This window comes from Akebia trifoliata, chromosome 4, assembly GCF_017979445.1.
Source record: "Akebia trifoliata isolate Shusen 1 chromosome 4, ASM1797944v1, whole genome shotgun sequence".
NCBI classification, from domain to species: Eukaryota; Viridiplantae; Streptophyta; class Magnoliopsida; order Ranunculales; family Lardizabalaceae; genus Akebia; species Akebia trifoliata.
In genome coordinates this window covers 4,531,701-4,543,795 of record NC_141378.1, presented here as the reverse complement: position 1 = coordinate 4,543,795, position 12,095 = coordinate 4,531,701, and the positions used below count along the sequence as shown (strand labels likewise).

Sequence of the window (12,095 nt, the reverse complement as noted above, 5' to 3'; positions counted from 1 at the left end):
TCCAACAAATCTAATTTCTTAATATATTATAATTTGCTCCTTAAAATATTCGACTTCTACGTTGGAACAAACAAGTAAAACAGACAACCAGAAAAATACGGAAAATGACAGACACGTGCGAGGTAACTGATCACTCTTACACCACATAATAATAATAATACCCAAACAAATTGCCACGTGTACGGTTACAGATCCGTTATTCCTCCCATTGTCCCACCAAACTAATTACTAAATAAATAAAAATCGTTCTGTCCGCTTTTGGAAAATAATTTCCCTTAGAACTGAAGAGCTTTATGTGGTGTGAATCTCTAGAATTATTGGGCTTGTTTGACCCACATTTTGGGTGCACCTAAAAACTGAAAAGTGTTTCCATACGAAAAAGAAATCACCAATCAGAGGCTAACTTTACGTGTATAGTCTGCCAAAGGATAAGGAGAAAATCTATAGGGTTGTGCCGTTGTGGGCCCAAAAGTTTAAAAGACTTATAGTTGGAGTTGGGTAAGGTTAAACAACTACAGGAGTACAGGATTAACACTCAAAAGGGTAGGTTAGGCACTTTTGGCTTATTTTCTGACCGTTATTCTATTCTACTGTAACAGATAGTCGTCGGCCGGGCAGTTCGGTCAGCTCTAGTGCCTATGCTGACGTCATTAGTCGGTTTACATTCCTTTCCTCGCGTGGACTTGTCTCTGTCAGTTCCACTAGGGCAGCTAGGACTGCCCGTTCCTCACCTTCATAAGCCCGGGCAGTCTCTCACTTTTCCTCACTTTCTTCACACAACTTAGCTCTCTCTCTCACTCTCCCCTTGAGAGGAGAGAATAAGAGAGAAGTTCGTATAAGGTAAGAAAGATTAGATTCTGAGAAAAATCAGCATTGTTTTTTGTTCATTTAAATGGGTTCTTGTTTCTGCAAACATAAGTGCAGTAATTTTAGATTCTCTTTATTAATATTTCAATGAACCCGTCACTTTGAATCTTGTTTCAGTTCTTGGTAAGAGAAATAGAGGATCATCAGTTGTGCAAATCTCTCCCATCTCCATTTGGTAAAGAATAGCTTTGTTTCTTTTAATTCAAACTCTCTCTCTCTCTCTCTCTCTCTCTTTCTCTCTCTCTCATAATTTTTTTTTCTTCTTTGGCTCATTGTAGGCTATCATGTGTGGGTTCATCACCAACAATAGCACCCTTAAAGCTTCAAGAATCAAAGTGTTTCATCGAAAAAGAATCATCGTCATCGATGAAAATTTCAATGATTTATACTCTTTATTCAGAATCTTTGCGATAAAGATTGCCTATTCACCTTGATATGGCGCTATCCTACCTGAGCTTTTACCACTAAAATCCTATTTCACCCTTCTTTTTTTCTCACTAGCTTTGTTTTTTGTCTTTTTTAAGTCTTCTTGACCTTGTAAGACCTTTTCTTGACCTTGTAAGACCCCACATCAGAATTGTTATCCTTCTTCTTCGTTTACTTATGAATTTTCTATCAAAAATTATTAATAGAAAATTCTAATTATGTTCTTCCCCGTTCCCGTCCAACTCAACTTCTATTTCTCTGTCTATCCCTCCTGAGCTGTTCGAATCAAGACTAGTTGTGTCCCATCATATTTCTCAACATAAGTTCTACATTTTGAAAATCCTAGAGAAATTGTCGAGAATCTCCAAATTCATATGGTATTACTACTCTTTTCGATAATGGGTCTAAATTTTTAGACCTATTTTTTTAGGTTATTAACTCTTTTTTTTATCAATGTAATTTATGGTAGAAAATACAAAGAAAGTGTGTTGTAACCATGAGAAAGAGATCTCAATGTCTTTTTGTTGTTCTTTTTTGAGTTTGTTGAATTTTCTTTGTATTATGTGTGCAGAAGATGGAGTTGTAGGCATCAATTTTGTTGTTTCATGCTTTGTTGGTTGATTCATGAGTGAATGATAATTGTTAAATATTCTCCTTCATCTCTGAAATAGTCTCCTCGTGACTGTTTGGATGTACAATATCTCCACTATTCTAATTTTTTTTTTCCTTATTTTTGTTGTTATCTCTTTGTATTTTTTTGACCTGTAATTATCATGAACATTGGTGGTACACATGATGTTATAAGCCTTCCCTTGCTCAGAGAGAGAGAGAGAGAACAATGCTTTGAACTATCTGTTAAAGATCATAATCTTTAGGGACATGATTACATTTAGGGAACTGTTACTGTCACACCACCTTTTCTTATAACAATTCAATTATTAAAATTAAATAGATTTTTAAAATGTATGGACTGCCTTCTCTTAAATTTTCATTAACAACATCATATTTTCTCTCTTTTTTTTAAGAAAAAAAATATAAATGAAGGAGGGAGAAGAAAAGTGGAATGACAGAGATGGAGAGAGAGGAATAGAGGGAGAAAAAGGTGGAAAGACTTTTCAAATAAATAAAAAACAACACAAACCAAATAACATCAAGATTTACTTGGTTCAACAATGATACTTATAATATCCTCGGACAGATTAAATCTTCTTCAATATATAAGATCAAAGAAAAATGATGCAAGAAGTAACACTCAAGAGTTTTAATTCCAAACCCAAGCCCCACTACAACATTTATGATATGCAACGACGGATTCTATCGGCGGAAAAATAAATCTGACTTGGTATGTTGCTCTATAAAGGCAGATATAATAAACCGCTTGTATAGAACACTGCACAATATCTAATTAATGTAAAACCATCCCAAACTTATGTATTTATAGGGTTCTTGAAAGGGAGCTTACTATAACCATTGGATTAAAATTCATCTAATGAATGGGATACAAGACATAAATAACAACTTCAAACCCAATCGTGGGGCGTAGCCAAATTAGCAAGATTATGAATTTCAAATTGTGATGCAGAATCTTTTATAACTAAGCACAAAAATCTTACATTAGCTCAAAAAACACAATGAACATATTCTAGAATCACAAGAAATGAATCCTGCACCATATGTATTTTAGCTGATTTTTTATTTTAATACAAGAAAATCGATTTTATAATCCAAATCAAACTTAACATAAAATTTCAGAATTAAATTATGGGTAAGAATTAAATTCTAGAATCCAAACCTAACACCACTTAAAGCTAGTGGGAGGATATGGGATTACTCAAAATGTACTTGATTACATAAGAAAGACTATATGTTAGAAAAAGAAAAATGGAAAAAAAAGAAAGAGAAATTGAATGGAAATCTAATAATTAGATGAGGATTCCATTTTTGATTTGGAAACATCAAACTTCTCTTCATTAATACTTTTTTCAACATGAAAATGATAATGTTTCCATATGCAGCCACTGCAAAGAGAAAAACCTTTTAGGTTGTAAGCTGGCACTAATGCCCCATCTTTACTCTTTCCTTTTTTTGCACTTTTAGAAGTCCCACTAAAACTTGTCTCTCTCTCCCTCTCCCACTCCCTCTCCCTCTCTCTCCTATGTGTTTAGGCGTTGAATTCAAGCATTTTCTGTCTTTCTCATCATACCCTTCCCATTATGTGGGGCCCTTTAGCCCCATCTTTTCTAGACAATTCCTTTTTCCATCTTTGGATGGTAACATGGCTCTCTCATTTAGTTTGACTTCTGAACTCTTAAATCATGTTTGTAAAACCCTTCGAGTAGACATGTTATTTGGTTGAGTCGAGTCGAGTCAACTCAACTCAACTCAATTGGATTTCGAGGTGACTTGGCCCATTAGCTCAACCGAACCAATTTGCCAAGTCAACTCAGGAAATTGTTGAATGTTTGTATATTTAATGAGTTGTGATAGTTTGACGCTCTTTGTACGCTCCCATCATATATAAGAAAAAGATTTATGGTTCTGTAACTGTTAGGTCAGGGAGCGTCTGAAAAAAGAGCATCAGATTATCATTAATCACATTTAATTTATATTTTTATTTGACTAATACAAGTGCACAAGGCCTAGGCCAGGTTTTTAGGATCTTAGTCCAAGTCCATTTGATTTTAACTTTAAAGTCCACAACCGATTACCCATATTGTCTTAGGCAACGGCTTACTTAATTTGTATTTTTTTAAACTTGTAATTGTTACATTACAATCATCGATCTCAAACACTTAAAAACAGGGAATCATAGGCTATCAAGTATCGATAAATGGCCAAGCAATTTTGAAGAAAATGTAAAAAGTAGAGATGAGATCCACAACATATTTAGCAATTAGGCTACCAAAAGAAAATTAGAAATAGTGTAATTCTTGTTCGGATTCAACATTTAAGAATTTGATTAAAAAAAACTTCAAATGAAAATCGATAAAGAACATAAAATATATATATATATATTGGGAGCAGTTCGGCAACCCTAAAGTTTGCCAAGTTTGGTGTCAAACATTTTTTGTAAATCACCTTTAATGGGGTAAGAAGTTTTGGAATATGCTGATTTTTTTGTGAAGATGATCTCTACGGTGAAGAGATCATCCTCACAAAAAATCAGCTCATTTTGAAACTTCTAACCCTAGTTTACAAGTTGAAGAATCGTGGACCGTCCAATTTTTGTAAATCACTTTTGATGGGGTTAGAAGTTTTGGAATTGGCTGATTTTTGGTGAGAATGATCTCCTCTTCATAGAGATCATCCTCACAAAAAATCAGCTCATTCCAAAGTTTCTAACCCATATTTTGAAAAATGTTTGGCACAAAACTTGGCAAACTTTAGGACTGCCAAACCGCTCCCATATATATATCTATATATATATATATGGGTCAGGTTCAAACGACAATCATTTCAAGATTTGTGTTATCAAGATACTAATAAAACTCAACCATTGGATTTTGTATTTAAAGGGTTAGGATCATATGTTTTTCTCACGAGTCATTCTTAAAAGTTGATGGATCGTTGGTGGACAAACCTAAAAGCAATTAATAACCAAAGGAGGACGGCCAAGGGAAGGATGAAAGTGACAAATGATTATGACTGAAAGACAGCTGATGTATAATGCTGGATTGTGAAATTTTGTTTGCTTATCAATCTTTCAATTCAATCGGTACGTGAATTATTTGTTTTTTTCTATTTGTTGAATCTAACAGCAGAAGCTGGAAATTTTATATTTACTTGTACCATAGGCAAATTATTCAAGGACTCTTAGCCAGATTTTGTTGTTGGGATAGGCTTTCTTATATCTAAGATACCTTCTTCAATTGCAACTCCAACTTTTACTAACGCCATCCCAAGATATGTGCTAATTCTTTGGTGATTTACATATGAATTGGTGTGGTGTTAGAAAAAAATTGGTGTGGCAATAGAATCTCTCATATCTAAAATAACCATAAGTGAAGTCATCCGTGCCAGTGATTGATCAGGGCCTGGGGTGACCCTGGCTCAGACCAAGCCCAGCCCATGTATTGTTACTATGATGATAAGAAAAAGTTGATATTCTTGATTGAGAATATCCTTGAGACAAGCTGCTACACTTTTTGGGCCCAATGAACCACTTCCTATTCTTGAGCCTAAAGTAGAAATCAGCATAACCAGTGATTCCTCCTAGGCACTGGATTTGAGTTTGAGTTTTCTCCTTCACCATCTTTTTTAACACCATAGTAAACCAGGGGGGCGAGGTGAGGATAAAAAATCGTCATCCATCTGAACTATTCAATCAATATGTATGTCAAGATATAATCAATTACACTTGATGTTTGGATTAGATCTCATCTAATCATGAAAAAAATCTCAATATGGGGCAATTCTTTCTTTCCCTTTAAATAATTTCTATATCTCGATTAAAAAAGATTATGGGAGTTACAATCCAATAAGGATTATTTTTCCTTTCTAAGATTAGGATTTCTTTTGTAATGAAAGGGATAAAATTATTGTGAAAAGGAAGTTGAAAAAGAGGGATCTGGGAAATGGATGTCTCGGGGCTGTTAATGCTTGAGGGATTCCTCGAGACTGTAATGCTAACATGTAATATTAGAATACAGAATATTGTGGAATTGTTTCATTAAGCCCGTGGATGTAAGAATCTTTGTCAAACCATGTAAAAAAATTGGTGTTCTCATTTTCCCTATATTTCTATTTTTTTGTGATTTTTATGTGATCTCGAGGAGCACTAGCAAAGGTGTCCAACAAAGCTTTGAGACCTTGTGATTGAGCAAAGTTTTGCCTCTACAGTAACCATGTTACATTGCGAAGGATCATTGATCAACCTGATTTGTGGGGTTTAGGTCTGTAAGAGGGAAGGCTTTGGACAGTGCTGTGAGGCAGCTTTTTAATATAGTCGAACAAAACAACTTTTTCTGAAGATCATCTTCATGTTATGAATGACTCAATGTAGGGTTGGATCATCCAAAATGTTATCTGTACCGACCCCACAAGTGGGATTACAAACAGGAATACATATAATACTGCGATACAAGAACCAAGCCATCCCATTGTAGATGCATCACCAAAAATGGAACACATCTCATGTGCACAGTCAAATATGAAAGCCAACTTACGATCTTACTTCATACTCACCCGCTCGTGTAAGAGCTCGGAAACCTTTGTAAGGGCGATTGGGTAAATTTTTGAGATCTAGTTTATCTATTTGCAGGCCTGAGAGAGCAACACCCATGATCTTGAAGCCAACTTGAAATGTGGGAAATACATGCAAGCGCTCCAGACCAGTTTCAAGTACTAGAGTTCCAGATAAAGAAGGGGCTTTATCTTTTGGAATCCGCCCGATGGACCAAGAGCAGGTCTGCAAGAACATTAAATAGAAATTATTAATTTCCTACAAGGCTAGACTTAACATGCCAGAAAATGAGATCCATCATCATTATCCTTGGAATCATAGTTGTTCTTTCTTGGGCATTTGAGTAATTTGCTGCCTTACCTCTTACAAGTGAACTCAACGCGGTAATAGTTCCAGTAAAAAGGTTACCACTCTATCCTACGAAGGTATTACAGTTATAAAATCTAATAAGAGAATTGAGTAATTTGTGTACCTTATTAGCAAGAACGTTCACGGTTCCATGATTTGAAGTCAGATCTGCTGAAGCAACACATGGAGGCAGTTCAAACTGCACTGTAATGTTATCGATTGTCTTTCCAGGATCATTTCGTATTCCAACTAAGACACTGATACGGCATGTCCCAGCATCGGAGGTTAGCTGAGGCTTTACATATATTGGGGTGCTCTTCAACTTTTTAACCCTATAATGGGATACAAGAGATTAGAGAAATAAATGCTTAAATTGGAAATATAAGGTACCAAATAAGCAACATCGATATGTACTCTACACCTTTGCACACACACCTGTAGCTCATAAGCTTAAAAAGCCCATCAGGTGGTACAAATGACAACATTTGATGTGATTCCCATGGACGGAACCGGACACAAGGATGAAATCTGACATCATTCAGAATGGATGGGTTTGCAAAGGAAAGGGTCAGATCAGGGAGACCTGAAAGATGGGAGTTCACTTGAACTTCACCATATATCTCGCATTTTACCAGGATCCCATCCCTAAATGGCATAAACCAAAATAAAAATCAGTACAGATCTAGGAATACAAATTCATGAAGTAGAAACAATTACAAACTGGACTTCTAAAAAGAAGCAAATTAATTTAAGCTCCTCAATAATGAACCCATATCAAATACTAATAGATGTCAGGTTGCATGTGCTCACCTCAGCAATCTAATAATAATTAAATTGTTGAAGATTATTCCGTGAAACAACTATTCCAATGTACAAAAAACTTCTTCTGGTTTGGGTGATTCGCCATTGAAAATCAGATCAACGATACATTTTTAACTAGGATGTAGACAATTGTGTCCACAGTTAAGAATTTAACGGAATTAAAACTTGTTGGAAAAGTTAGGTGGTGGTATTACAATAATAGGAAATAGAATAAGAAGTTAAGTTAGCATTGAGTTCAGGTCCAATAATGCATTTCTAAAATGACAGAAATATAAGGGAAACTATCAAGAGAATATGACAGACTTCATAGACAGACCTGCTTATAACTGCATCCATTTCCTCGACAAGATCAACATAAACTTCATTATTTGCATGCTTTGTATCGGATGTTCTCCAAGGCACAAAAGATGATGTTGCACCTGGAAGGGTGTTGCTTACATTGGAACTGCTACCAGTCACAACACTCAAAACTTTGCTAACAATACTTGGTGGAGCTATCATTTCCCTTAATATGTTTGGTTCTGTTGTGAGAGGGAAACCATTGTCTATCATCTCATCCAAAAGCTGCAATTTATGGCACATATACCTGTCATTGTTCTAAATTTCAGGAAAATTGAGCGATGCAGCGGAAAACATGATAATCAAAATACTACTAATATGTAAACGGACTGGTAAAAAAAATGAAGAAATCTGCTCAGAATTTCTTACAATAAATGCTGTCAGAATTTTATTTGGATGTGCCTAGAGGTAACAATAGGAGCAAAAAAATGAGGGAAGCCTTTCTACTCGTCAAACAACAAAAGCACATAACAAGTTCAATGTTCAAACCAAACCAGTTAAGAACTAACCTTGAGCTGTACTTGGGTTACCTAATTCGTTAGTAAAGGACCAACCCAGTTCGCTATTGGTTCGTAAGATGCAGCAACCTCTTCATTTTGTTACCGCAGCAAGTCACGTGACTCATTAGAAGGACCTTTTACATTAATATTTTACATCCCCCTCCATATATTAACTATATTCGAGATATCCCCTAAATTTTCAAATTGATAGCATATCCCTTTGACCTTAGTTTTCCTTAATAGACTAATAGAATGACCCATACCTTCGTCTTCAACCTGTAACAAAAAAATCTGATTTGTTTTTTACCAACCTCAACATCTTTTTACCCTACTCGTCACTACAACCTGCAAATACCCTCATTTCTGTCTTCCCCTACGAACTGGGTTCTTGACTGGCGAACCATGAACCTGAATTCGAACCGAGCGAACCCACGAATCAGGTAACATAGAGCTGGACAAGCTACGGGGGGTTTGGGACTGAAAGTTCGATGTTGTCGAACATACCCTCAGCTCCATAAAGCATGACTAGTCTTGTTGTTTTATTGTGGAGTTTTTCCTAAATTGGTACGCGTCGATCACATAGCACTCTAGAAGCAATTCTCCATTTTATCCAACTAATACTAGTTTTATGGGTCAAATTCAATAATTTCTCCTTCATATATAAAACTAAATAATGGAAGTCTCCTTGGAATCTTGTCTGTCTATCAAACTTGACTATTATTGAATCCCTAGAAGTGCCCTAATAACAAAACAGTGTACTACGCATATTCGGACTTAATCTCATTATCTTAAACCTTAAATTTCTAATGCGTCCCTCCATAGTTCTAGATTTGAATTCACTGATTACTCCCACTCTAGTTTCATGTACCAACACTACATCATCTTCAAATAATATGACAGTTTCTTGAATAGAACAGTTAATCAAACCATAACTAGTGCAAGAAAAGGTATGGACTTTGTGAAAACCCATTGTAACGGAAAACTCCATCATCTCATCGCTAGTTGTTTTAACACTAACTACAAATCCAGCATATATATCCTTAAGAACGTCATTTTTCTCATTGAGAATCCCTTTTTTCCTCAAAACCCATCAAATTAATTCTCTAGAAAATACATCATATATTTTTTCTATATCAATAAAAACCGTGTACATTTTTGAGTCTTTCTCTATAAAAAAAATTTGCATTGATTGTCTAAAAATTATAGCCTCAATAGTTTACCTTCTTGGCATCAAATCAAATTGATTACCTAATATCAGTCTTTTGTCTTTTGGCTTTTGTCTTGACACTCTCTCTTTCACCCACCACAACCCGTATTATAACTCATCAATTCATCTCATAATAATTAGTACAACTATACACACCACCATGCTCTTATAAATCAGTTCCATAAAACTTCTCTAATTATTTGGAATTATCTTAGTTCCCAAAGTTTAACTATGCACTAACCAATATCTTTCATAAGCTTTCAAACTCTACAGATATACCATTTGGGCCTAAAGTCTTTCCAATCTTCATCTTAGCAAAGATTCCTTCCACTTATTTAATCCTAATCCCATAATAGTTTAAATTTTAGAATTTCCTTCTACTTCTAAGCCCTCAAGTGACTTTCATTTTGTAATTTCTGAAAATACTCCCTCCACCCTTCTTTAATTTCTACATCCTTTACTAAAACTATTCAATCTCCATTTTTTAATGCATCTAAGTTGATCTATGCATCTAACTTTCCTTTATCTTATTATTGAAAGTGTATAAATATTTTCTCTCTCTATTGAACCTGACCTGTTAATAAAATCATTCTTTTTTTTTTTTATAGGTATAAGGATGAAGGTGAGTTTTTTATCCCAAGTCCTGTATCACCGCTCATACACTTTAGCAACTTGCCAAATTATTATATAAACCATCATAACATTATATTTGGCCTCACGACCTTTTAGTGTTTCGTAACCCTGTTACACTTTTCAAAAATGTCAACTCTTTTCTTATCAAAATGATAATTCCAGAAGAGCTACATTTCAACACAAAAAGTTCAGGGAAAGAAAAAGGTCCATAGAAAATACCTCATATACGATGACAAAGTTATCCTTGATTAAGTCTTCATTCAAGCCACCGAGATAATCTGTGAGAACATCCGCAACTCTACGAAGAAACTATAACTCAAAAAGTTAAGCCAGCGATGCACGATAGATATATACCCAGATGGTTAATTGGAGGATTACAACTACAACCATTTAGACAAAAAATCTTCAGGTTAAAGAAATAAACAAAAACAGAACTCACCTCAATTGCCATCAAAGGTGGCATTTCAACCTGTGTGCAAGATAAGAATGTGATTCCTTCACGAACAATTTGGAAAAGGTAATGTGTTGGTGATGCAATCACAGGTAGAAGCTATGACAACCAAAACAACATCGAACACGTGTTACCCCGTAAATGAAGACCTATATACTGAAATCAAACACATTTTTAAAAGTAGATTTAGGGTTACAGTACTACCTTAAAGGAATCACCTTGAGAGATGGCTTGTTCCCAAAACCATGAGCATATCGATCGGTCCACCTGATGTCCAGTTAGCTGTTTCTCCAGCATTACCTCTCTGTGGATAACATTAAGATTGCAGCAAACACGGATTCGTTTCTCAATCAAGAAATTCCAAATTTAACCGAATTGGACTCCTAAAATTACAGATTTTAGGCCATTGACTATGGGCTTGGCATCTACTAAATAGTACTTGAAGACACAAAATTATCATACATAAAAAAAAATTGATTTTGATGACTCAATGGATTAAATTCATCAAAATTCATAGAAGTAAAAAAAAAAAAAATTGTACTTTGAGGATTGCTTGAGTTTCAACTGTAGATTACAGAATGATCGAGGGTGAAGCTTCAGGAAAAACCCTAAAATTTAAACGAAAATAATAAAACCAACTTAGTAATTAAAGACACAAAACAATCCTACAAAAGAAAATGATTTTGATACATCAATGGATTAAGTTCACCAAAATTTGCAAAAAAATAATTGCATTTTGAAGATTGCTTGAGTTCTAACTGTAGATTACAGGAAGATCAAGAGTGGAAGTTTCAGGGCAAAACCTAAATTATAAAGAAAAAACAAAAAATTGTAGAACAAGATTTTCGATTTCAAATAAGAACTTTGGGGCGAAAACAACTAATATTGATCTACAGATTAAGTTAAGTGATGTTTTTGATGTTTTAGTCTGATCGATCAAATTTGCGGAAGAAGAAAAAGTACTCACCCAGAGTCTGATAGAAGGAAAATGCATTGCAACATCTTTCCCTCCACAAATCAAACTGATCAAGATATGAAGAAATAAGGTAAGAAGAGAAAACTCCCTCGAAAATCGAAATCGAATCTGAGAATTTGGACTGAATTTTGTCCAAAGATGAAGCTTTCTTGAAGTTTCGGTCAAGAAATACAAACCAAAAATCAGTTTGATTGATTTGGTGGTTTCGGGCAATGGGCAATGGGCAATGGTTTGAAACTCTAACCAAATGTGCAGTTAACCAAATATGGACCGGAGAAACTAGGTCTGTATGGGCTAGGACCCATTTGAGCAGAGAATAGTAACAAAGTTCGGATTCGGTAATT

At 35.0% G+C, this 12,095-nt stretch overlaps 1 protein-coding gene and 1 long non-coding RNA gene across 4 annotated transcripts; one reads left to right on the top strand and one right to left on the bottom strand.

Annotated features, from left to right (window-relative positions):
- Positions 1 to 696: 696 nt before the first annotated feature.
- Positions 697 to 1,952, top strand: LOC147403149 (uncharacterized). Its single transcript, XR_015177419.1, has 3 exons — positions 697 to 840; positions 985 to 1,042; positions 1,146 to 1,952. It is a non-coding gene; the product is annotated as an uncharacterized LOC147403149 (long non-coding RNA).
- A 4,300-nt stretch (positions 1,953 to 6,252) lies between these two features.
- On the bottom strand, positions 6,253 to 11,961 carry LOC147403148 (Clathrin adaptor complexes medium subunit family protein). Of its 3 annotated transcripts, XM_086438624.1 has the most exons (9): positions 11,743 to 11,957; positions 11,317 to 11,383; positions 10,980 to 11,079; positions 10,764 to 10,874; positions 10,544 to 10,633; positions 7,962 to 8,242; positions 7,259 to 7,468; positions 6,948 to 7,155; positions 6,253 to 6,700 (listed from the first exon to the last, which is right to left on the bottom strand). In XM_086438624.1, exons 3-9 carry the CDS (start codon positions 11,070 to 11,072, stop codon positions 6,455 to 6,457), a joined length of 1,239 nt encoding a protein of 412 aa, XP_086294750.1. In that variant the 5' UTR covers positions 11,073 to 11,079; positions 11,317 to 11,383; positions 11,743 to 11,957; the 3' UTR covers positions 6,253 to 6,454. The 3 variants fall into 3 exon arrangements, with proteins under 3 accessions (XP_086294750.1, XP_086294748.1, XP_086294749.1); XM_086438622.1 differs by lacking the exon at positions 11,317 to 11,383 and having other exon boundaries at positions 11,743 to 11,961; XM_086438623.1 differs by lacking the exon at positions 11,317 to 11,383 and having other exon boundaries at positions 7,962 to 8,209; positions 11,743 to 11,958.
- Positions 11,962 to 12,095: the final 134 nt, after the last annotated feature.